A 26546-nucleotide genomic window follows, 5' to 3' on the forward strand; every position below is an offset into this window, starting at 1 on the left:
AGATGCTAAAGGGGATTAACAGGGTAGAAGTAGATTTAGATTTAAAGTCATGTGTACCGAGGTGAAATGTTTTATTCTGCATACAGTTCAGGCCGATCGCTTCATACATGAAAACATAGAACATACGATAAATACATAAAGATACATAATGAAAGTACATCAACATAGACAGCGGGCGTAGTAAATAGTATATAGTGTCACAACTGCAATGATGCGTAGAAAGATCAGTTCAGTTCATAAGAGGGCCATTTGGGAGTCTGGTAACATTAGGGAAGAAGCTGTTTTTGAAACTATTGGTGTGTATTCTCAAACTTTTATATCTTCTGCCGATGGAAGAGGGTGGAAGAGAGAATAACCTGGGTGGGAGGGGTCATTGATTATGCTGCCCACTTTCCCAAGGCAGCAGGAGGTGTAGACAGAGTCAATATGTTGGGAGACGGGCACACACGATGGACTGGGCTGTGTTCATGACTCTGTAGTTTCTTACGGTCTTGGGCCAAGCAGTTACCATACCAAGTTGTGATGCAGCCAGATAGGATGCTTTCGATGCTACACCTATAGAAATGAGTCATTTTGGACATGCTAGAATGAGAGGCCATTGTTTTAGGTTACGGGATGGCAGATTTAAAACAGAAATGAAGAGGAATTACTTCACTCAAAGGTCGTGAATCTGTGGAATTCCCTATTGGAACATCGGAACTCTAAACAAACGCGAGGAATAGATCGGTTTTTAATTAGTAGCGGGATGAAGGGTTATCTGGAGCAGGTAGGAAGGTGGAGATCAGACCGAGTTGAGATCGGCCATGATCGTATTGAATGGCAGAGCAGGCTTGAGGGAGCGGAATTGCCTACTCCTGCTCCTAGTTCTTGCTCTATCTCCTTAGTGCGAGGTTATGCTCCCTATTTCTAGATACGCCAGTCACAGCAAACATCCTCTTAGCATCTACCTCGGCAATCTCAGGATCTCATAGGAACATTGGACTTCAGAAGTAGGCCATTTGGCCCTTTAATTCTGCTCTGCCCTTGATCATGGCTGGTCTAATCATGGTCTCAACTACACTTTACTGTCTGCCCCCAATGACCTTCGACTCCCTTGTCTATCAAAAATCTAATGTTAGAATAAGAACGGATCTCGTTCTTCTAAACTCCAGAGGGCGCATAAACGCATTTTATTCAATCTTTCCTCAGGATTATAGTTATTACTGTCCCCTGTTGCTGCTGAAAATCATTCAAGACTTTATTCTAGACTTGACTATTCAAACACATTTCTGACTAGTCTCCCAGTGGTAGAGTGGTAGAATTCTCGCCTGCCGCGGCGAGGCCCATGTTCGATTCCCGGCTGATGCAATGAATTTTTAGATCCACGAGGCAAGTTTTTTTACACAAGAGGGTAGTGGGTGCCTGGAACCCGCTGCCGGAGGTGGTGGTGGAAGCAGGGACGATAGTGACGTTTAAGGGGGCGTCTTGACAAATACATGAATAGGATGGGAATAGAGGGATACGGACCCCGGAAATGCAGAAGATTTTAGTTTAGACGGGCAGCATGGTCGGCGCAGGCTTGGACGGCCGAAGGGCCTGTTCCTATGATGTACCTTTCCTTGTTCTTTGTTCTCCCACATTCTACCCGTTATAAGCTTGAGGTCATACCAAACTCTCCTGCCATATTTTAACTCGGTAGTCCTGTTCCCTTATCATCCGTGTGTGTGAGCTGAACAACACTGGCTTCCGGTCAAAAAATATTTTGATTTTAAAATTCTCATCCAGGTTTTCAAATCCATACATGCATGCCCCTCATCATCTCCATAATCTCCTCCAATTCCACAAGCCTCAGAAATGCCTGTGCTCCTTTATTTCTGGGCTCTTGTGTGCATTCCCAATCACAACTGCTCCACCACTGGTGGTTGTGCCTTTAGTCACCAAGACCGCAAGATCTGGAAAAAAGATCTATAATTCCCTCCCTATACCTTTCTGCTCTCTACCTGCCTTGCCTCCTTCAAGACATTTCTGAAAATCTACCTGTTTTCCCAAGCTTTTGGATATCTGACTTAATATTTCCTTATATGGGTTGGTGCCAGTTTGCATTGAGGAACAACATCTCATCTTCCGGTTAGGCACGCTACAGCCTTCCGGTCTCAACATCAAATTCAACAACTTCAGATGATTAGCTTTACCCCACCTCGACCCATTTGTTTTCATCCCATTTCATTTTAACTGTCTTTTACCATTTCTTTCTTTTTTGTCTTTCTTAATATAAAATAATCCCCCCCCCCACCCCACCCCCCATCTTATCCACCTTTCCTTACCCTTTCTCCTCTTTGCTTCTCCCTTCCCCTCCCCCCACATCTACAGTTCACCCTCTGATGTTAGTTTATCTGCTGCTTGGCCTTTCACATCTTTTGTTCTCTCTGGGGCCTGCCATGAGCACTCTTTCCCCTTGGTTTCTGTGGCCATTAGCACCCGGTTTCCCTGGGTTTCTGTGGCTATGACTCATCTTTCATTCTCACTCCACAGTATAAATATTTTCCACTTTCTCTGTCTGTTAGCTTTGACAAAGAGTCATCGGACTCGAAACGTTAGCTCTTTTCTCTCCCTACAGATACTGCCAGACCTGCTGAGATTTTCCAGCATTTTCTCTTTTGTTTCAGATTCCAGCATCCGCAGTAATTTGCTTTTAGGAGATAAGAACAAGAATCTGTTGAAAATAATCGTCCCAACAAGTAAAATGTACTTGTTCCCCGAGGAGGATAAGAAAAAGGCTTTTGGAAAATCAGTCAGCACATAGACCATGACACCTTGGATCAGGAAGCTGTCAAAGTAGTGGTGAGGGAGCAGGCCTAACTGAATAGTTGCAAGGATTTCAACAATTAGGAGGCGGATACCATTATCTATTAGCCTGCCTGAGAATCGGTATTTTGCCTGCCTGAGAACCAGTGTGAAACATTTTTGAGCTGTTGGAGCGGAAGCTTTGTTTAAACGTGTCTTTTGGATAACCTGGTCTGGATTTGGGAATGCAAACTACGAAGGGAAGCATACTTATGAGAGAAGATTTTAAAGTGTGTTCTTGGGAGAGGATTTTGGAAACTCTCATGTGACAATCATCTGGGGGAATTCTGTAGATAAATCTACTGACACTAACTTGGGTTCAGCATGGAGTGCATGTATTTGACCACAGTCATCTTGTGTGCTTAAAGAGACCACTGTAATTCAAAATGTACTTTGTAGTCCATGTTAATCTTTAAATCTGTGTATAGTCGTTATGCTAAGAGGGTGGGGAAACTAAAGGAGCAATGTATTATAATCCAATTTTTCTATGTTTAATAAACGTTTTGTTTAAACTAATTAGCGGTCTTGTGACTCTGTTCCTCCACATTTTATTTTTAAAAATGTAAAAAGTTAGTCTTTCGAGCCAGGGTTTCATTCTGGGATCTTCCTGTCCAGTTATATCAACTGGGATCGTACCACAAGTCAATTAATGGGTAAAATGAGCTAAGATTAGCGGTCAGTATCCCAAAAAATTTAGTATCCAAAATATAATTAATGTAGAACAGAACAAGAGATAACATTGAACTGAAAGAAAGAGCACCCAGAAATACATCAATCGGGTGTTTGGAGGAGATACAAAGAACATCAAAGGGTGATAACAAAAACTTTGTTTAAACAAAAATATCAGGAAAAGAGTGGTCAGGCACACTTTGGCCCCGTAAAAAACAGATAATGATGACAGTGACAATGAAATAAGCAAACGGCAGACTTGCTAAACTTTGCATCAGGTTTTACAGTAGTGGAAGGGGTTAGCATGCCAGACATCTCAAGGAAGCCGACAATGAATCAGGGATAAGGACCCACCTAAATTGAGAGCAAAATAAAGATGAAAAATGGCACTAAAGAATGACAAATCTCCCAAGGACAATCCCAGGCTTTGAAAACCAGAGGAGAACATTGCAGGTGACCTAACTATGATCTTCCAAAATGCTTTTGATGTAGGGATCATTGCTTTAGATTGGAAAATTGTGCATGTCACCCCTCTATCTGAGAAAGATGAGAGTGGAAAACCAGAGTTATAGAAAATTTGGCCTAACATTGGTTGTTAAGGATAATGCAAAAGTCTATAACGGAGGTAAGCAAAGCAAGTACTTTCTTATTACTGAGGATAGGGCAACTGAACAGCTTGAACATTTTCTGTTGGTTAGAGAGAGAAAGCATGGATTTGTAAAGGGTTGGTCAAATCTGACTGACTCTTTTTAAAGGAGGCGATTAAAGTAGTAGACTGGGAATGTCTGCATGTTTTGTATATAGACTTCCAGAAGGCATGTGATAAAGTCAATCATAAGACACTATTAGCTAATGTTGAGGTCATGAAATTATTTTTACATGTTTATTAATTCACAGAATGTGGGCATTGCTACCCAGGACATTTATTGCCCACTCTTGAGGTGGTGATGATGAGCTTCCTTCTTGAACTACTATGGTCCACCTATTTGGCACACCTACAGTGCTGTTATGAAGGGATTTCAAGGGGATTCTGATCCAAAAACAGTGAAAGAGTGGCAATATATTTTTCAAGTCAGGATGGTGTGGGGCTTGGAAGAGAACTTGCAGGTGGGGTTTTCCCATGCATCTCTGCCCTTTTCTTTCTTGGTGGAAACGGTCTCGGGTTTGGAAGTTTCTGTTGAAGGATCCTTGGCTGCAGTTCATGTTGTAGATCATTCACATTGCTACCCCTGTGCACCAGTGGTTACGGGAATGAATGATGGGGCACTTTGGTCTGGATGGTGTCAAGCTTCTAGAGTACTGTTTAAGCTGCACTCATCCAGGTAAGTGGAGAGTATACCATCATGCTCCTGACTTTTGCTTTATAGATGGTGGATAGGTTTTGTGGAGTCAGGTGAAGCAGCTAAAGATGGCTGTGCCTAGGACACTGCCCTGAGGAACACCTGCAGCGATGTTCTGGGATGGAGGTGATTGACCTCCAAAAGACAACATCATCTTCTTTTGTGCCCACTATGACTCCAGCTAGTGGGGAGGTTTCCCTCTAATTCCCCTTCAATTCAACTTTGCTCAGGCTTCTTGAACACACACTTGCCTCAAATGCTGCCTTGATCTCAAGAGCAGTTATTTTAGTGACCCGGTTAGGAAATTGGCTGCATGTCAATGACATTGTGGAGATAATCAGCAAGTACTCTAATTGGTAATATGTGATGAGTATTGCCAAAAATGATCTTACCTTATTTATCAATGAGATAAATGATGGAATAGAAAGTCACAGGTCCAAATTTGCTATGGCAAAGAGAGGTGACATTGTATGCAATGGAGACAAAAGAATATTGCAAAGCAATCTTGGTCTTTATGTTTGTGAATGGGAAAAACTGCAGCAATGGATTTCAATGTCGGCATCCACATTTTAACCCAAGAAGGTTAGAGCAGGTTACATTGTAAATGACTAAAAGCTTGAAATATTAGAAGTCCTAAGAGGTTGGGGTCACGGTACATGGATCAAAATATTATGAACGGATAGAGAGAATATTCAAAAAAGGCTAATGGAATGCTGTCCTTCATATGGGTGGCACGGTAGCACAGTGGTTTGCACTGTTGCTTCACAGGTTCGAGTCCCGCTGGGTCACTGCCTGTGTGGAGTCTGCATGTTCTCCCTTTGTCTGCGTGGGTTTCCTTCCACATGTCCCGAAAGATGTGTTTGTTAGGTGAATTGGAGATTCCGAATTCTCCCTGTGGAGCTAGGCGCCGGAATGAACCCCTAGCAGCCTCCGTATATTCGTATTCAGCGGTCTCCCCTTCACAAACCCAGTTTGGTCCTCATGGACCACCCCCGGGACACAATCCTCTATCCTCATTGCCATTACCTTGGCCAGAATCTTAGCGTCTACGTTCAGGAGGGAAATAGGCCTATAGGACCCGCATTGCAGCGGGTCTTTTTCCTTCTTTAGGAGAAGCGATATCGTTGCCTCTGACATAGTCGGGGGCAGCTGTCCCCTTCCCTCGCCTCATTAAAGGTTCTCATCAGTAGCGGGGCGAGCAAGTCCACATATTTCCTGTAAAATTCAACTGGGAATCCATCCGGTCCCGGGGCCTTCCCCACCTGCATGCTCCTAATTCCTTTCACTACTTCCTCCATTTCGATCTGTGCTCCCAAAGAACAAAGAAAACAAAGAACAAAGAAATGTACAGCACAGGAACAGGCCCTTCGGCCCTCCAAGCCCGTGCCGACCATACTGCCCGACTAAACTACAATCTTCTACACTTCCTGGGTCCGTATCCTTCTATTCCCATCCTATTCATCCCAGTCCCACCCTCTCCTGCTCCTCCACCTTAGGCAATTCCAGCTGGTCCAGAAAACACATAATTCTCTCCTTCCCATCCGGGGGCTGAGCTTCATATAATCTTTCATAGGATGCCTTGAACACTCCATTCACTCTCTCCGCTCCATCTCTCCCTCCTCATCCCTCACTCCCCCTATTTCCCTCGCTGCTCCCCTTTTCCTCAATTGGTGGGCCAGCAACCTGCTCGCCTTCTCCCCATATTCGTACTGCACACCCTGTGCCTTCCTCCACTGTGCCTCTGCAGTACCCGTTGTCAGCAAATCAAATTTTACGTGTAGCCTTTGCCTTTCCCTGTACAGTCCCTCCTCCGGTGCCTCCGCATATTGCCTGTCCACCCTCAGAAGTTCTTTCAGCAACCGCTCCCGTTCCCTACCCTCCTGCTTTCCTTTATGTGCCCTGATTGATATCAGCTCCCCTCTAACCACTGCCTTCAGCGCCTCCCAGACCACTCCCACCTGTACCTCCCCATTATCATTGAGTTCCAAGTACTTTTCAATACACCCCCTCACCCTTAGACACACACCCTCATCCGCCATTAGTCCCATGTCCATTCTCCAGGGTGGACGCCGTTCTTTTTCCTCCCCTATCTCCAAGTCCACCCAGTGTGGAGCGTGATCCGAAATAGCTATAGCCGTATACTCCGTCCCCCTCACCTTCGGGATCAACGCCCTTCCCAAAACAAAAAAGTCTATTCGCGAATAAACTTTGTGGACATAGGAGAAGAACAAAAACTCCTTACTCCTAGGTCTGCTAAATCTCCATGGGTCTACTCCTCCCATCTGCTCCATAAAGTCTTTAAGCACCTTGGCTGCTGCCGGCCTCCTTCCAGTCCTGGACCTCGATCTGTCCAGCCCTGGTTCCAGCACCGTGTTAAAATCTCCACCCATTACCAACTTCCCCACCTCTAGGTCCGGGATACGTCCTAACATGCGCCTCAAAGTTGGCATCATCCCAGTTCGGGGCATATACGTTCACTAAGACCACCGCCTCCCCCTGTAATTTGCCACTCACCATCACGTATCTGCCCCCACTATGGTCTTTGCCTCAAACATTACCCGCTTCCCCACTAGTATAGCCACCCCCCTGTTTTTCGCATCTAGCCCCGAATGAAACACCTGCCCCACCCATCCTTTGCGTAGTCTAACCTGGTCTATCAGTTTCAAATGCGTCTCCTGTAACATAACCACATCTGCCTTAAGTTTCTTAAGGTGTGCGAGTACCCGTGCCCTCTTTATCGGCCCGTTCAGCCCTCTCACATTCCACGTGATCAGCCGGGTTGGGGGGCTCTTTACCCCCCCCCCTTGTTGATTAGCCATCCCCTTTTATCCAGCACCTCACCCGGTTCCCACGCAGCTGTGTCCCCCCCAGGCGGTGCCCTCCCGCCCCGCCCACCCCATCCCAGCTCCCCCTTCTCCCCAGCAGCAGCAACCCAGTAAATCCCCCCTCCCACCCCCCCCCGCTAGATCCCCCACTAGCGTAATTACACCCCCCATGTTGCTCCCAGAAGTCAGCAAACTCTGGCCGACCTCGGCTTCCCCCCGTGACCTCGGCTCGCACCGTGCGACGCCCCCTCCTTCCTGCTTCCCTATTCCCGCCATAATTATCATAGCGCGGGAACAAAGCCCGTGCTTCCCTTTTGGCCCCGCCCCCAATGGCCAACGCCCCCAGCTCCTCCACCTCCCTTCCCCACAACCTGTGAAAGAGAGAAAAGTTACCGGGTCGCAGGATTAACAACATAAAAATCATCTCTCCCCCCTTTTTCCCCACTCTTCGCCCCACCACTGTGTCTCAAACGTTCTTTTTTAATAACCCGCTTATTCCAATTTCTCTTCAACAATAAATGTCCACGCCTCATCCGCCGTTTCAAAGTAGTGGTGCTTCCCTTGATATGTGACCTACAGTCTTGCCGGCTGCAGCATTCCTAATTTAATCTTCTTTTTATGAAGCACCGCCTTGGCCCGATTAAAGCTCGCCTTGCATCTATCTTGATGAGTGCTGGATGAAAAGCTTTGACAGCTTGCCTTTATTTCCAGAATTCTGCCAATGGGCTCTCTACTGTCTACCGCAAGCCTACTTTCGCTTGTCGATATATGTGTTAGGATTCCTACAACACCACAACCTAGAAGATTGGCCTCTATTGGCAATCTCATGAATAGGAGCTGAGCCATTTGCTCACTGTGTAAAGCTTGATGTAACAATAGGGCACATCAAAGCTACCCTGCAGGATAATGGGTACCTGAATTTTGACTTCCTTATAGATCAAAACAACTTAGCCTTGAATATATTCAGTGACCCGAGCCTCCATTGCTCACTGTGGTAGAGAATTCCAAAAGCTAATAACCCCAAAAGAAGTTTGTTCTTTTCTCGATCTTAAATAGGAGACTCCTTTATTTTGAAACAAGAACCCCGAGCTCCAGATTCCACCTCCCCCCACCCCCGTGAGGGGGATCATCCTTAGTTTCTATCCTGTTTAGCCTGTTCAGAATCAGTACTTCAATAATATCAACTCTCATTCTTCTAAACTCCAATGTGTATATGCTCAATCTTTCCTCATAATACAACCCCATCATCCAAGGAATCAGGATTAGTTCTGATCTGCACTGCTCAGTTACTCACTGGATATAATCATTTTACAAAAAAAAAGTTCAATTATGAACCTGTCCCACACCTTTCAATAGTCATCATGGGTAGTGTCCACATTGGGATTCCACCGTAGCTGCACTTTCCATGAATGAAATTGAATTTAGGCAGGGTCTTGATCGAACCTTGGTCCTACCACAATCTGCTGTTCTTTGAGCCCAGCAGATGGCAGAGTCTTGGTGACGACAGCATTTTATCCTGAGGTTAAAAAGCTGAATTTTAAAGAAGGTGAGATGTCTTTTCAGTTCTGTGCAGGAGCATAATATTGTACGGTCTCGTAGCGCAGTGTTTCTTTAGCACAATCAAAACCATTCTATTAACAATTTTTTAAAAAAACTTTAAATTAATTCAACTTCGAAGTGAAAGGAATATCAAATCTACTGCAAAGTCATAGCTGGAAATCAGACTTCAGTTTGACCTCAATGTGACCATTTTCGTGGTTTTTGATATTTGCAAAAATAAACAAGTAAAACAATGATGGATTTTGAGTAGGTAGCAGATGTGAAATTTAACAAGAAGTAATTTACAACTCAGACTGACTGAAAAACACTCCCCTGGGGATGGCAGGTTACCTTATTCTTCTATACACGTGACGGAACTGCACCATATGGGGTTTAGTAAGTCATCATTTGATTATTTATTTTCCCCCTTGAGGAAGGAATAGTGTTGTTTCCTTCAATGTTCAATTTATTTTAAAGGCAGAAAATAACAAGTATTCAGATAATATTATTCAGTCAATAACTTTCGAATACAACATCCATGAAATAAATAAGACTCCCATGTTATTTATATACACTACTGCTTATGCATTGCAATATTTCAATTACTCTGGAATTCATTTTTTAAAAAAAACACGGAATACAAGTTTGGATTAGTGGGATTAGCAACGTGGAACAAAGGGTATAGAAGAGTCAATCACAGGGATGAGGAGCATGGAAATGGTTGGGAATGAGGAGTGGAGAAAATAAAGTTTTCAGGGCATTTATGAGGTAAGGCTAAAGACCAGGATTTTAAACACCGGACATGCGTGGCAAATTAAATGCCAGCAGAAGCAGTTTAGATTACATACCATTTACCCACCAAAATAAACTTTTGCCTGAAAAGTGTTGAACATTTTGTTATCACAAAACAGACCTGCAAGGCTGTCTGGTCGTGGTGGAACCATCCTCTCATAGATTTCTGGTGACTGGAGACAATAAAAATCAGCATCAATGGCATGGGATCTTTGTAGTGGTGCCGTCATGCGTTGAGGGACAGCAGTCATAGTGGACCGTGCAGGAGATGATGATCCGGTTTGAACTTGAGGTGGAGAGTTTACTCTTGTTTGCGCGGTTGCTAAAGTGAGGGGCGAGCCCAGTCTCAATGAAGAACCCAAAGTCTGGTATGGAGAGGTGGCTCTGCTGGAATTAGTGGGTTGTCTTGTAACTGAACCCATTCGTCTAATTGTAGCTGGTGATGTCGATCTCTGTGCAGTATGTGGAGAGCCTGCTCGCTGGGCTGGCAATGTTGAAGACAAATACACTGTGGAGTTACTGGACCGAGGTTCAGTTAACGCTGGTGATCCGTAAGCACTTCCTAGAGATGTTCTCAGTGATCCCCTCGATGGCGACATTCCAGTACCATAAGCTGGCGACTGTGTTCTGGATGGAACTGAACTAACTCTTCTCATTGCCCTATTGGTTGTAACCGCAACATTCATAGGACCCTGTTTAAAAAAAAGACAAATGAATTATCAATGTTTCAAAAAGATAAAGGTGTGTATACACATGACACCTGGTTAATAAGGCATTTCTGTTTTCCAAAAAAGCTTTACTCCTTTAATATAATCCTCATCCTTCCTATCCGCATGGTTTCCCTTAACAAGGTGGAATGCCATCTGTGGACAAATATGTAGATGTTATCAAACCCACACTGTGCAACCTCCAATCAAGCTGAGCAATGTAGGAATGTGCCCCTTTGTCATCAGTTTCCTGTATTATATCCAAGACATCTAGTCAAGATTAGTAATTCATCTTCTTGGAGGTGGGAAAAGTTTTGGATTTTTCTATATTCAATTAATAAACTTGAAGTTGGCATTAGATACACAGAATTATTACACATATCTTCATGAACTATGTTGGACTTGTAGATTACCATGAAAGTCTGCTTCTCAAAACATCAGCAGAAACACAAACACAGAGCAAATCATATGGTCAGCTGCTGCCAAAAAAGATATATGAATTTAAAGAAAACAATGCATGAGGAAGCTGTGCCATGGAGTGACAGTAAGGCCAACTCCCAAATCCACTAAATTCCTAATCTCATTTGCATTGCTGTAGGGAGACACCTACTGGAGATGAAGTACCTCATGATAGGATGGGAAAGACCAGAAATGACCAGGGTTGGTCTTCCTAACAACAGGTTTAAAGCAACAATGGTGTGCCGCCTAGATGCAGGTCTGCCCTCGCTCAGATGAACAGAGACTGAAAGCTAAGGATTAAATATCCAAATACACATACGCATAGTGATTTTAGAAATTCTCAATTTCACTTCAGGAGGTTTGTGCAATGCTTTAGTAACTCTTCAAAACTAGTGTATCTAGTGTACTGTTACAAATGCGTATAATTTTAGATTTCAAAATTGCAATTTTTAAATGTAGGGTAAAGAGCATCTATCTGGCTTGAGGGATAGGAGACGGGCCTTTGGTAATTACAGATCAAATTTGTGTTATGTTTGTGGAGCCATGATGAGTTACTAGAAGTTAATCAATGGAATCATTAACTATCGAAAGGTTTGTCTGAGGGGTTACATTATTCATGTAATTTCCCCAGAACAGAGAAGGTTGAAGGCTATTGATAAATAAGAGCAGTTTTAAAGTATCCATTTACTTTTCAGATCAAAGATCCAAGGATAGGTTTAAAGTTTAAGATCATTTATTTACATTTTCAACTGTGAACAGGCTAACATAGGCATGGAAATGAGCTGTGGAGGTTAGGAAGTTTTTGTTGTTTGGTATACGCTCCGCATTATGCCTCCCGATGGAGGTTGGACACGGCCCTCTTGACAGACAAGGTCTTCTGCCAGAAAACATCATAGGCCATAGGCGACTATGTTACAAACAACTGGAACGGGGAAGTCCGACCTTCCACGTTCTGGGAGGCACTGAAGGCAGTGATTAGGGGAGGCATTATAGCCTACAATTATAGGGCGACTAGGTAGCAACTGATCGACTCCCATCCTGGAGGTCAATAGACGGTATTCCAAGGCCCCGACCGTAGAGCGAAGAGGAAAAAGCTACAAATGGACTTTAATCTGCTGTCCATCAGGAAGGCTGTGCACCAACTCCGCCAGGCATGTGAGACCGTTTATGAGAAGGCTAGTCGCCTGCTGGCTCACCAGCTGAAAAAGCAGGCAGCCACGTGGGAAATAGCCCAGGTAATGGACAGCAGAGGTGGACTGGTAGCTGAACCAAAAAAGGTCAACAAAGCACTTGAGACCTTCTACAGGGACCGGTACACCTCTGAACCCCCTGACGGGCTGAAGCCCTCTGGGATGAAGCGGTTCCTCGATGGACTGGACATGCCGGTCATGGGAGACACCAGACAGGGGTGTCTCCCATGACTGGCATCATGACCTGAAAGCACCAATAGAATTGGGAGAGGTCATGGAGAGCATTAACTCCGTGCAGGCGGGGAAGGCGTCAGAGCCCGATGGGTTCCCGGCGGACCTCTACAAAAAATCCGCACTGGCTCTCGCCCCGCACCTGCGGGAGATGTTCGTAGACTAGCTAGCAAGAGGTACCCCGTCACCAAGGCTAACACAGGCCACCATATTGTTGATACTAAAAAAAGACAAAGACCCAACAGAATGTGGATCATACAGACCCATTTCACTGCTCATTGTGGATGCAAAAATACTCACAAAAGTCCTGGCCAAGAGCCTGGAGAACTGCGTACCAGAGGTGTTCGCAGAGGAAAAAGGGAACTACGGGGACATATACAGACGACTTTTAAAAATAACACGTTTCCCACTGGAATAAGAGAGAAATAGGAAGAAGAATTAGGGATTGACGTAGGAGGCAGGGGCGGGTGACTTTGGAGCGAAGCGCTGAATACGGCCAAGTCCACCTCCTCCCGCGCAAGGCAAAATCTCATGCAACTTTAAAGTGGTGCACAGAGCACACCTGACGAGAACCCGAATGAGCAGGGTCTCCCTGGAGGTGCAGGACAAATGTGACTGGTGCCAGGGAGGCCTGGCCAACCATGCCTACATGTTCAGGGCTTGCCCCAGACTGGACTTGTTTTGGACAGCCTTTTTCAAGGCAAAGACCAAGGTTGTGGGGTGAGGGTGGAGCCGTGCCCGAGAGTAGCAGTCTTCGGGGTATCTTACCAGCCAGAACTTCATATGGGGAAGAAGTCAACGTCCTTGCAATTGCTTTCCTAATCATCCACTGATGAATTCTGCTTGACAGGCGACCAGCAGCACCACCCACAGTTGCAGATATATTGTAATTTCTCCATCTGGAGAAGATCAAATGCCCCATCCGCTGGTCGGACGTTGGCTTCCACAAAGCTTGGGGCCATTCATCAGCATGTTCCAAGACCCGATTAAAGCCAACAATGGATAGAACGGGGGAATGGTGCACGGGAACCATCGGAGCCACAGAACACAGACAGGAATTAAGGGGGGGGGGGGCAACAGGGGGGAAAAGACCAGAGAAAACCCTAAAGGAGAACCCAGGGAGAGACAGACAAGGGGACCAGAGGGCCCAGCACAAAGCTATGAGTAAAACAAATGCCAAAACAAACATCTACGGTGATGGGAGGACCTAGGATAGGACCTGGAGACAGCAGAAAAGGGGCGAGGCAGGGGTGGGGGGGTGCCGAAAAGGAACATGTAAATTATAACCGTTTCATCCATTTCTTGTAGTGTAAAAATGCAAACTTTAATAAAAATATTTATTAAGAAACATAGTACCTGGCCAACAGTCTGTCCTTCTGGCCTAGAATTTCGCACTAGATGATTACTGTTGATGCTGCTCTGAACAGATTCCTGTAGGTTTCTTGGGTTGGTCTTGATCAAGTTCTGGTTGTTGTAATAACTGCCTGCCTCCTGGTAACCACTATCAGAATAGGAGATCATTTGTGTTGAGCTTCGTGAGTTTCCAATAGATCCTGCACAGTTGAAGCAGAAAAATTATAGCTGGTTACAATACTAATGAACTGAGGATAAGTCAAAGTACGTTTTTTTTCATAATAAAGATCTTTCAAAACACAGGATCTGAAAAGGCTGGTATTTGTACTACTTAAAAATTCACATATACAACAGACCCTCACTTTCATGAAGAGAAGTTTGTTCGGATGTGTGAGTTGGCAACTGTTCACGACCTGCTTCGATATTAAAAGACTGGGGATGTGAGTTTTCAGAAACTCTGCGTCTATTACTTCCTCCTATTGGTTCATCTGTAAGAAGAGTTACATGCTTTAGAACTCATTTTAAGCCAAAAACTTTAAAGATTAGTACTTTTCTATAAAAAGTTCATTCAATTGCATTATTTATGCTGATCCAACATTAGTTTGCAATTTGTTAACTACGATTCAGACTATGTGATCCATGTGATTTTTCTGAATTGCCTCATGGGAGTTCCTTTGAGGACCACTGAATGGCTATTTAAAGCACACTGCCAACAATTGGAGCGTATGCTTCACCCAGTGGCAGACAGAAATTAAAACAAATCACTACACATGACATAGGACCTCAGTTTAATGATTTTAGGTTCAGGTAGGAATGCTGTTCATCAATTCAAGGGCTTTTTCAAGGGCGTTTAGATCATAGAATTTACAGTGCAGAAGGAGGCCATTCGCCCCATCGAGTCTGCACCGGCTCTTGGAAAGAGCACCCTACCCAAGGTCAACACCTCCACCATATCCCCATAACCCCACCCAACACGAAGGCCAATTTTGGACACTAAGGGCAATTTATCATGGCCAATCCACCTAACCTGCACATCTTTGGACTGTGGGAGGAAACCAGAGCACCTGGAGAAAACCCACGCACACACAAGGAGGATGTGCAGACTCCGCACAGACAGTGACCCAAGCCGGAATCGAACCTGGGACCCTGGAGCTGTGAAGCAATTGTGCTATCCACAATGCTACCGTGCTGCGATGTGCAACAGATGTTGGCATTGCAAATGATGCTTATATCCCTTCAAAGAATAAAAAATGGCCAACTGAAAAATCTGGATAGGTCTCATGAATAATAGAATAATAATTTGAAAATCTGTCAATCACCTCATTCACACTGAAAACTCCCCAGCAGTGGATGAAAATCACTCCACACATGTTACCTATCACCATATAAATAGTAACTTATTCATGTTCTAAAGTGCTTCACAGACAATTATGTTTGGTCACTGGTGGTAAACAACAGCAGCTAACTTGCATAAAGCAAGGTTCCATAAATAGTAATCACATAAATGACTGATTAATCAGAACACAGGAAGAACTTTCATTCTCTTCTTTCAATAGTGTCATTGAGCCTTTAATACAATGGTGGGCAACCTGTGGCCTACTGGCCACATTCAGCCCATCAGGGCTGAGTGCAGCCCACTGACTATTATTCACCATGCAGAGGAATCGTGCCGCTAGTTCATTCCAGGTTTGGCATCGCATTGCCAGGATTGCGATGCTGCAATTCCTACTGATCAAACAGCAGGGCATTCTGAAAATGCAAGTGCAGGGAGGTTGTGCTTCGTGCTATTGATGTTTTGTCAGTTATCCACTTTGCTCCTGCCTAATATTTCACTTGCGTTGAAGTGGTGAATCAAGTGCAAAATCAAAAATGCAGAGCAAGAACAACCAAAGAACCACAGAATTCCTACAGTGTAGGAGGCCTTTCGGCCCATCGCATCTGCATGGACCCTCTGAAAGAGCACCCCATCTAGGCCAACTCCCTGCCCTATGCCCTATCCCCACTCCCTGCCCTATGCCCTATCCCCATAACCCCACCCAACCTGCATATCTTTAAACTGTGGGAGGAAACCGGAGCACCCAGAGGAAACCCACAGACAGGGAGAAAGTGAAAACTCCACATAGTCACCCAAGGCTGAAATTGAACCCGGGTCTCTGGCGCTGTGAGGTAGCAGTGCTAACCACTGTGCAAATAATCAAAAAATAAGAAGAATCGGTAAGGAGGACAGAATGGTAAAAGAGAGTTGAGCGCTTAATTATTTTGTTATGCAACAGAAAGGGAAATCACTGTGCTTAATTTGCAAGGTGATAGCAGTTCCAACAAATATAATGTTAACAGACATTATGAAACATGCCATTCCCTCTCACGGAAGAATTTCTGGTAGATTCTGCCCAACATGCTCAACAGTTTACAAATCTAATGGAAGTCATGAAAACAGAGGCAGGTACTTAGACAAGCATTACATGTAGACAAGCATGAAGCGAGAATGATGCTGTGACTTTGGCTAGCTTTCATAATGCTTGGTTACTTGCAAAAAAATTTTTTTTTAAATGGAAAGCCATTCTCAGATGGCGAACTGGTGAAAGAATGCATAATTGAATCGGCAGATGTTTTATTTGCTGGGTTTAAAAACCAAGTGGTAATTATCAAACATGCTGAATTGCGAAACATCTGGACATTGCTGAGTCCCTATCTAAGAAAACTTGGGAGGACAGATCCAACCATAAGTCACATAATAATGTAAGCCTAAATATTTCATTTGTTTTTGCCAATTGAAGTTCATGACAGTTCTATTAATAGATGAATGTTTATTTCATTTCAGCATCTTCTGTAACTGGTTGAAATATTTGGCAACTATTACATGTACTTCAACTTATACATGGGGGGTAGTGGTTAACGCAAATGCCTAATTTCACTCATGCGGCCCACGGACATGATGCAGGGCCAATCATGCGGCCGATTCACTAGTCTTGGTTGCACGTTACTGATCTAATCCCTTTACCACCAATGCACAGTGGCAGCCGTGTGTAGCATCACAAATGCACTGCAGCAACTCAAGAATCCTTCAAAAGTACCTCACAAATTCATCACCCTTGCCACCTACAAGATCAAGGGCAGCAGATGTGTGGGAGCACCACCACGATGGCCTAGAAGCCATCCCGCATTGGAACTATATTGTTATCCCTTCAATGTAGCTGGGTCAAAATCCTGGAATTCCTTCCTTAACAGCATCATGGGTGTACCTAAACTAGACGGATTGCAGCATTTCAAAAGCTGGCTCACCTCCACCTCACCTTCTCGAATTGTTGAGGATATGGGGATGTTCTAGTCCGATTTTTGTGGGCTAAATTCAAATAAAATTGCCTATCTTTTGGAGGAGAGCCACCTGATGTGTAACTGCTCAGCACATCCCCATCACCAGAAGACCTCCACCGTCTCAAGGGTAATTAGTGATGAGCAATAAATGCTGGCCTAGCCAGTGACACCCACATCCCATGAACAAATATTTTTAAAAACCATGCTGGTTCCAACCTTCATTTTATTCGGAAAATTATTAAGCAAAGATAATTGGAACCTGTCAGAAAATTCTTAATAGTTCATTACTTAACCCACTTGATGTCACTGTTGTGGACATTACAAATCACCTTTTTCTGACACGGTGGTTGACTATAGCACAGGTGATTAGGAAAGAAATGCAAAAGCCACATTTTCCCAGTAAATCCCATTCCAAGAGACCTTGGACATGCACACAAGAGTTAGGGCTGTGCACATTATATCTTGGTGTGGTATGTTTCAAAATTACATTTGCCATTGTAGCGTATTCAACTTTTTAATAAGATGAGCCACCATACCAATCAGATCCTAATGCAGCCTTATACCAATTTCAAGTGTACTATGTAACAAAAAGGATTGATGAAGCCAAGTGTTGTAGATGTTTATACATAGATGGTCAAAAGCACAGAAGAGATATTCAGAAAATAGAAGCACACAGAATGAATGAGATAGTAATAACCAACATATAATTGGCTATAAAGGATAGGACACAGAAATAGCGATGGACAGATGTTTTCCTGACTGGAGAAAAGTATGCACAAAGGGGTTAATATTTGGACTGTGACGCTATTCTTATATATGGATTGGAGTTAAGCTTAAATGTTTGGGGCTTTTCACAGTAACTTCATTGAAGCCTACTTGTGACAATAAGCTATTATTATTATTATTATTAAATGTTGTACAATTTTGGAGATGATACTAAACTTGCCAACATAGTAAATAGTAACCAGGTTAGCTACGTCAGAGGACAGAAGAGACAGAGACATGGGAGCTTACATTTATCCTCATTAAATTGCAAGTGATGCACCTGTCCTTCCTAAAGAGGCAGATGTACTGTTTTTATAATTCCTAGAATCATAGAATTTACAGTGCAGAGGGAGACCATTTGGCCCATCGAGGCTTCACAGGCCCTTGGCAAGAGCACCCTACTTAAGTCCACGCTTCCACCCAATCCCCGTAACCCAACCTAAATGTTTGGACACTTAAGGGGCAATTTAGAATGGCCAATCCCTACCCTCAAGCATATTTTCTTCTTCCGGCACTAGGTCTTTTGCCTGGCCCGGGAGGAGGTCCTGGAAGGGGCTTTTGAGATCTCTTTTGGGGATAAAACCTACCATATCTTCTGGTCCGCGGGTGGCATGCGGTGCCACGCCTGCAAGAAGGTGGGGGAGAATATTAGAAAAGATTGTCCCACCTCTTAAGGCTGCCGCTGATGGGGCCGCCGCTCCCTCAACTTTCACTGGCCTTGCAACTAACCCCCCATTGGGGGGAGCCATGGCGGCGGCCACTGACACCTCGGCTGCTGGGGCGGCGGTGAGGGGGCACCCATATGACCGGAAAGCTGAGAAAACGACCAACAGGGCGATTCGCCAGCGGTCAGGTTCGGATCCTTTTGACTCTCTGACCCTGACTGACCCAGTGCCCTTGGCTACTGACGCAGGTGCAGCTGTTATACATCACCCCACAACACCCTCAGCCTGTTGACATTTCGGCACCAGATGCCAGGCCCGGTGATACTTCTGTGCAGGCCCCTGTGGGTGACAGTAGTAAGGTGCACAACCTCGAACCAGAGGGTGCTCTGTCCCAGCCACAAATTCTGGAGAGAAGCATTGAGGGACAAGGAGTCAGCCTGGAGGGGCCACCAGAGATAGAGGTTTCCCCGGTGTATGACCTTCTCCCCCGCAAATGGCGTCACTCCAGGTTCATTCCCATAGACGTCAAGCCCAGTCCCCGAAAGAAAAGAGGCAGAGGAATAGTGAGGAAATCCCAGGAGCTTCCACTGCCCCCCCGAGCAGAGTGCTTTGGGGTCGGATAGGACCCGAGAGGGCCCATTCTACCCAGTACAATTTAGCATCCTGGACTTGTTCAATTTATCAGGGGAGAGGGACAGAGATAACCTCCTGCTTCTTGGGTTCTTAGCGGGTTAGTTTGGAAGACCATCTGTCCCAACCGCTGTCTTCGGGCACCTCTGCCACCATTTTGGGGACTCCCGGAATCTGGCACATCATAATTGAAGGTTCTTTTGTTTTTCTGCCTCCGTAGATATTTCAGGCCGCGTCCTATTAGGCCCCCCTCCACCAACACCCTGACCATGTCCCTCCCCACCACCCTCCTTTCCCCTCTCTCACCTCCACCCCCACTTCCTTTCCCTTCTGTTGGTACAGAGGTGATGGAATCTGGTCTCTCCAGCTCAAAGTTTGTACAGTTTGTTTTTAGTACAACTGTGTTGTGAACTGTTTTAATAATCCTACCCGCCCCCTCCCCATATGTTGGTACTGAGAGGAGGGTACCCTGTTTCTCCAACACGATTAGCGTTTGTACCGTTTGGCCTTGTACTGTTTTAATAAAAAGATATCCACCTAACCCTGCATCTTTGAACTTTGGGAGGAAACCGGAGCACCTGGAGGAAACCAACGCAGACACGGGGAGAAAGTGCAAACTCCACACAGGCACCAGAGGGCAGAATTGTACCCAGGACCCTGGAGCTGTGAGGCAGCAGTGCTAACCACTGTGCCACCCCGAACAATGATATAAAGTCATCATAATCAAGAATGACCAATGGCTGCTCTCCCCTTTGAGGGAGAAGAGCTGACTGGTGGTGATTTAACCAGAGGCAGGGGGAAAGGTTGAAAAGCTTCAGCTAGTATGGGAATTGAACCGGTGCTGTTGGCCTTGCTCTGCATCATGTACCAGATGTCTAGCCAAGTGAGCTAAACCGGCTCCCATAATTGTCCAATTTTGATGGGGTAACAGGAAAGGGAGCTCACAAGCTCATGTTCATAAATCTGTTGAAGGTGTTAGGGCAAGTTGAGGTGTATGGGATACCTGGATTAAAAATAGAGGCATTGAATGTAATGACAAGGAAGTCATTCTACACCTATATAAATCACTGGATTGGCCTCAACTGAAGTAGTGCGTCCAATCCTGGGAAACACACCCAAGGTATGTAAAAGCCTTGGAAAGGGTACAGAGGTTAATGAAGCACCAGAGTTCCATTATATAGGCAGACAGGAGAAGCTGGGATAGTTCTCCTTCGTAGTTGAGGGGTGACCAACAAGGGTATTCAATTTTATGAATGGAGGAGGAGTAACTATTTCCTCTGGCAAGAGGGTCTATAACAGGAAGTCATAGATTTAAGATAATTGGTAAGAGAACAATGGGGTTGGGCACGAGGATAAATTATTTCAGAGGTTTATGAGGATCTGGAAAATACTTGAATCAAATTTATCATGAACTTTCAAAAACACAAATAGGTGACATATGGAACTAAATTGGACAATTCTTTCAAGAGCCAGCACAGGCACAAAACATGGGCAGCATGATAGCATAGTGGTTAGCACCGTTGCTTCACAGCGCCAGGGCCCCAGGTTCGATTCCCGCTTGGGTCACTGTCTGTGCAAAGTCTGCACATTCTCCCCTGTCTGCATAGGTTTCCTCCAGGCGCTCCGCCCCCACAAGTCCCCGAAAAGCTCGTTTGTTAGGTGAATTGGACATTCTGAATTCTTTCAGCGTACCCGAACAGGCACCCTAGTGTGATGACTAGGGGATTTTCACAGAAATGTCATTGCAGTGTTATTGCAAGCCTACTTGTGACAATAAAAAAGATTTTATTATTTTTAAAAAAGCCAAATTGCTCACTTCTGAGCTGCAAGATTTATTAGGTTTGAGATATAGTTTTTAGTACGTTATATCGTATGTGGGTTTTAGGAAAAAGGTATAGCTTCATGTTTAATTTATATTTTTTATTTGTGCATTCAGATCAAACCTGGCTTTTAGTTTCAGTTTAGAGTTTTGGGAGATGGAAACGGCAAGTCTATTGGTAACGTGTATTTTTAAATAAGATTTTACAAACTCGAGTGAAGAGTGGAGTATAGGGAAGCTAAGACAAAAAATGTTACTGTTGCCTAGCAACGGGAGATCAGTTGGTATACATATGCCATTGAAAGAAGATAAAGGTCTCAGACTCCAACTAAAATGGATACCTGACGGAGAAATTAGTTTCAGCTCTGAAGTCAAAGTAAAAGTGAGTAAGTGAGAATTTTCTGGATCTCAAGGGTGACACCAATTGTAGAACGGCTTTAAATTAATGTTTAGAAGTCTACTGGAATATAAAATTCTTTGCAACTGAACCAGCTCCACCTGTAGTGTGGAAATAGTGGTACCACTTCACTGGAGTGTCGGGTCTAGTATTGCTGGGATAAAAGGGATCATGAGAGTTTGAATATTTTTTTCTTGGTGCTTTCTAACTTTCTGTTGTCTCGTTAGGTTTTATCTTTTTGTTTAAAAGATCAGCAGCAGACCTTTGTGAATTTGCTTTGTAAATATCTTCCACGGTTCCATCCTGTAATTTGACTTCTCCAGAATATCAACAAGGATTATAACAGATTCAATGAAAATTGCTTATTGTCACAAGTAGGCTTCAATGAAGTTACTGTGAAAAGCCCCTAGTTGCCACATTCCGGCACCTGTTTGGGGAGGGTGTTACGGGAAGTGAACCGTGCTGCTGGCCTGCTTTCAAAGCCAGCGATTTAGCCCTGTGCTAAACAACCCCTAATAATCACACATTTGATTTGTGAGCTACAGCTCTGGATGCACATTGATTTATTTGTGCGATTGAAAAATCTTGGATGGGTCAGAAAATGTGGGAATTTCCAGGGTTTTGATTCAACATTCAAAAGATGAAAATATAAAGAGACTGCATATAAATTGAATACCATAATACGGGTAACACCATAATATTAGTTTTTTTCTAATCATGGTCAACTGTCAAAGTTGCACAACAATGCAGAAATATTAATTGCATGAAATGCAAATTCAATCGACATTCTACATTCAAAAGTGCCATTATTCTCTTTGTTGATGATTTGATCAAGAGAACATTTCACTTTTTCTCTTTTAAGAGTTCAATTCGCTGAAAGCGCCTCAGCTGAACCGGAAACTCTAGCCAGAACAGGCTTTTCACATATAATTGGGGCGGGGTGAAGGGCCAGGAGAACTGTGATTTTAGACCACAGAGTGGGCAATCCAAAGACATTAAATTAACTCCTGCACGGATAGCCCGCACTTTTATCAACCAGGAAGTTAAAATGTTCCACATCAGTCTGAATTTTTATAAAGGCTTCATTTAATGGCCAGACTCAATACAAAATGTGTAGGCACCTAGCAAATCATACGGGCAGTATTATTAAAAATGCACAAAACGTTTGCAACTGCAATAGATTCCACATAATGTTTAACGTGACTATCCTGGTTGTGCCAGTTTTCTTCCATTCTGAACACATCCTTGTTGTGGAATCACTCATGGGCAAGGTGATCAAGGCCAGAATTCTCAGTATAAAGTTTGGGCATGCACCCAATGCGGAAGCACATAAAATCGCACAAGGTCATCCAGATGTCCCTGCGCGATATTTCAGTTGGTGGGTGCGGCATGAGTGGGAAGCACTAAGCACACCCGCCAATATTTAAACAGCAATTGACTGGGATTTTGTGTTGTCCATCAGCTTTTACAGTTGGCAGGTGGGCCAATTGGCAAAGCAGGATTTATATTTTAAGCTGCAACCTCGATTCAGGGTGGGATGAAAGGCGGATGAATGGTCAAGAGCTCAAATGAAATTAACAAAATGTGTCTGGGGACTGAGATTTGTGTATGATTGGGCTTCCTAGGTACATGTGGCATAGTTCAAACATAAGATATTTATTTTTCAGCATCTCTCTTTCTCTCTTCTTCCCCCTCCCCCTTCCATGGGAAACGCCAGCCTACAGGCTCCCTTTTCCTCAGTGTTCACCGTCCCTTGCAGCACCCAGCCTTACAGAGCACGTTTCACACTGGCTGCCCAGTAATTGGTCAGCTGGTGTGAAATTGTGCTCCGGGGCAGACTGCAGCCAGGAATATCTGCTGATGGGTGAGAAATTCAAGCCCAAGTATCCATTCTTATTGCATAAAAAAATGATCATTAGCAGTCAACTCATCTAGGAATGTATATGTATTTTGCTCTCATTTGTTTTCCATAGATATGCATTTTTACATCAGGGATCACTGGAAAGGAATGCAGCATGCATTGAGGTTAGTTCCAAGGTCCAAAGTGTTGCCATGGTTGGGATCACTTAGCCCCATATAGGCCAAAAATCAAATATGGACCTTCTGGTCAGTAAGAATTTGTGCTGTAACAGGTAGCAGGGTGCTTACCCAAAGTATCGGGGCATCAGCACTTAAATGAATTAAATTAGTTGTAATCTATTAAAGCAATTCCACACAGTTTCAAATTTAAAACAGCTATGTGGATAGGCAATTCTAACCCAGTTTAGAGTCCATGGGTGTAAAATGGCAATTACTGTGCCCGAGACCACTGGCTCAAAAGGTTGAACTTAGTTCAGGAGACAGGGCTCCTGTTGGCAGACCTGGAAGTCGACAAGATTCTCAAGCAGGTGCGAAAGGGCTGGCTGACTGGGATCATGTGGCTGCTGGCCAACTAGGAAAAGTGACATGCTAGGATGAGACCTTTTGTTCATCTCACTGATAATGCTGCCTCTGGTACCTCTCTTGGCTGCTTGGCTCAAGCCCAATATTGTGATTTTCATTAAAAATGGCTGAGTATGAGTGGCAGTGTGGCACAGTGGTTAGCACTGCTGCCTCACGGCACTGAGGAGCCAGGTTCTATCCCGGGTCACTGCCCGTGTGGGGTTTGCACATTCTCCCCATGTCTGCATGGGTTTCACCCTCACAACCCAAAGATGTGTAGGATATGTGGATTGGCCATGCTAAATTGCCCCTTAATTGGGAAGAAAAAATGGCAGACTGAAATTTTTCATCAACAGAATAGCTTTAATCATGTTCCATAGCAGGGTATTGCAAGGTTATGCACAATACAATGGTAGGTGATTAAATTCTATAATTCCAAGTTCTGGTGTCCTTGGATCATCTTTGGGCGATCATATATTTCACACAAGCCAGGCACCAATGTCGAAGAGGTTGTGTTGCACAAAGTTTAAATTGACAAAAAAATTCACTGGCTGTTGGTCCACATTTTCAACTATGTTTCTCAGACAGTTCCATTGCAAACTCCTTATTTCCTTCTTTGGAGGTAGCCACAAAATGGTTGACCTTGACACCTTTCTTCGTCTATCCTGTTACTCATGTCTATCCTGTTACTCATGATGTAGAGATGTCAGCGTTGTACTGGGGTGGGCACAATAAGAAGTCTTACAACACCAGGTTAAAGTCCAACAAGTTTGCTTGGAATCACTAGCTTTCTAAGCGCAGCTCCTTCATCCTTTCCATTGTTACACTATTTGTCTATTCATAAAGGCTTCGCCATTCCCCTGTAGGTTCGCCAGTAATCTCTTCCCACACTCCTCATCTCTCATTCATTTTTTTTTTTATAAACTATCCCTACTGCAGCTTCTATACTCAGCTTGCCTCAATTGTATATCTTTTTTAAAAAAAATTTATTGCAAGTTTCATATTTAATAAACACAAACTGAACCAGAACACAAAATCTGTGAAAATTATTCGAACGTGGTACAATTGTCGCATTAACACAAGAAATTAGAGATATAGAAAAATGCCCAAGAGCTACATTAAATCCTCCCTGTATCACCCCTAACTCCACCCATAAACAATACCTCCGTCCCCCTAACAGCTGATGTTTGAAGTGAGAGATAAATAGTTGCCACCTCAGGTAAATTCCCCCACCAATCCCTCGACTCTATCCTTGACCTTTTCCAGGTGTAATAAAGCCATTAGGTCACCCAACCTGACCGAGGCACTAGGTGGAGCAGACGCTCCCCATCCCAGCAGAACCTGCACTCAGTCCATCAGTGAGGCAAATGCATGCATCAGAATCGGGAAATTCAGTGGTCCCATAAAATTCCGATGCTGTTTAAACATAATCAATTGTTTTAGTGAATGATTTTTAAAAAAAATATTTTTATTACGGTATTTGCAATTTTTATAACCATAACAATAACAGCATCATAAACATGGCACAATAAACATTTCCATCCCCATCACAATCTTCGCACACCCCCAACAATAAAATAAAAGTCTGCCCCCCCTCCTTTTTTGAATTCTGCTTCTGCTGACATTTTAATTTTCCCCGAGAAAGTCGACGAACAGCTGCCACCTCCGGGTGAACCCAACCATTGACCCTCTTACGGCAAACTTTATTTTCTGGAGACTAAGAAACCCAGCCATGTCACTAACCCAGGTCTCTACACTCGGGGGGACGGGGGGGGACGGGGGGGGGGGGGGGGGGGGGGGGGGGGGACACGGGACGGGACGGACGGACACGGGACTAATAAGATTAGTCTCCGGGCTACCAGGGAGGCAAAGGCCAAAACGTCAGCCTCTTTTCACCCCCTGAACTCCTGGCTCTTCTGACACTCCAAAGATCGGCACCTCCAGACGCCACCTCTGGACTTGGCACCACCCGTGTTTTGAGTACCGTGGACATCGCCCAAGCGAAATCCTGCCAAAACCCTCTAAGTTCTGGGCAGGCCCAAAACATGTGGATATGATTTGCTGGACTTCCAGCACACCTGTCCTCTACCCCGAAAAACGTGCTCATCCGGGCCACCGTCATGTGTGCCTGGTGGACTACCTTGAATTGTATCAAGCTAAGCCTGGCACACGATGAGGATGTGTTAATCCTGCTTAGGGCATCCGCCCACAGACCCGCCTCCATCTCTCCCCCGAGCTCATCCCACTTGCCCTTTAGCCCCTCCACCGGAGTTTCCTCTGATTCCATAAGTTCTCGGTAGATGTCTGATACCTTCCCCTCTCTCACCCATGTACTGGGGACTACTCTGTCCTCTATCCCCCGTGGCGGCAGCAGCGGAAAGGCTGGAACCTGCTTTCTCAAAAAGTCTTGTACCTGCAGATACCTAAACCCATTCCCTGCTGGCAATTCAAATTTATCCTCCAAGGCTTTCAAGCTGGGGAAGCTCCAGTCTATAAATAGATTCCCCCATCCTCCTAAATCCTGCCCTCTACCATCTCCGGAACCCACCATCAAGCCAACCCGGTACAAACCGATGGTTATTATAAATCGGGGTCCAAACCGATGC

General features: G+C 44.5%; 1 protein-coding gene across 1 annotated transcript in view; it reads right to left on the minus strand.

Annotated features, from left to right (window-relative positions):
- pkp4 (plakophilin 4) overlaps positions 1-26546 on the minus strand; it is a 328075-nt gene that overhangs the window by 158318 nt on the left and 143211 nt on the right. The window contains 3 exon segments of the mRNA XM_072474888.1: positions 10110-10680; positions 13932-14128; positions 14291-14416. Of these exon segments, the coding sequence (XP_072330989.1) occupies positions 10110-10680; positions 13932-14128; positions 14291-14416 (894 nt within the window).

This window comes from Scyliorhinus torazame, chromosome 2 (genome assembly GCF_047496885.1).
Source record: "Scyliorhinus torazame isolate Kashiwa2021f chromosome 2, sScyTor2.1, whole genome shotgun sequence".
Lineage (NCBI taxonomy): Eukaryota > Metazoa > Chordata > Chondrichthyes > Carcharhiniformes > Scyliorhinidae > Scyliorhinus > Scyliorhinus torazame.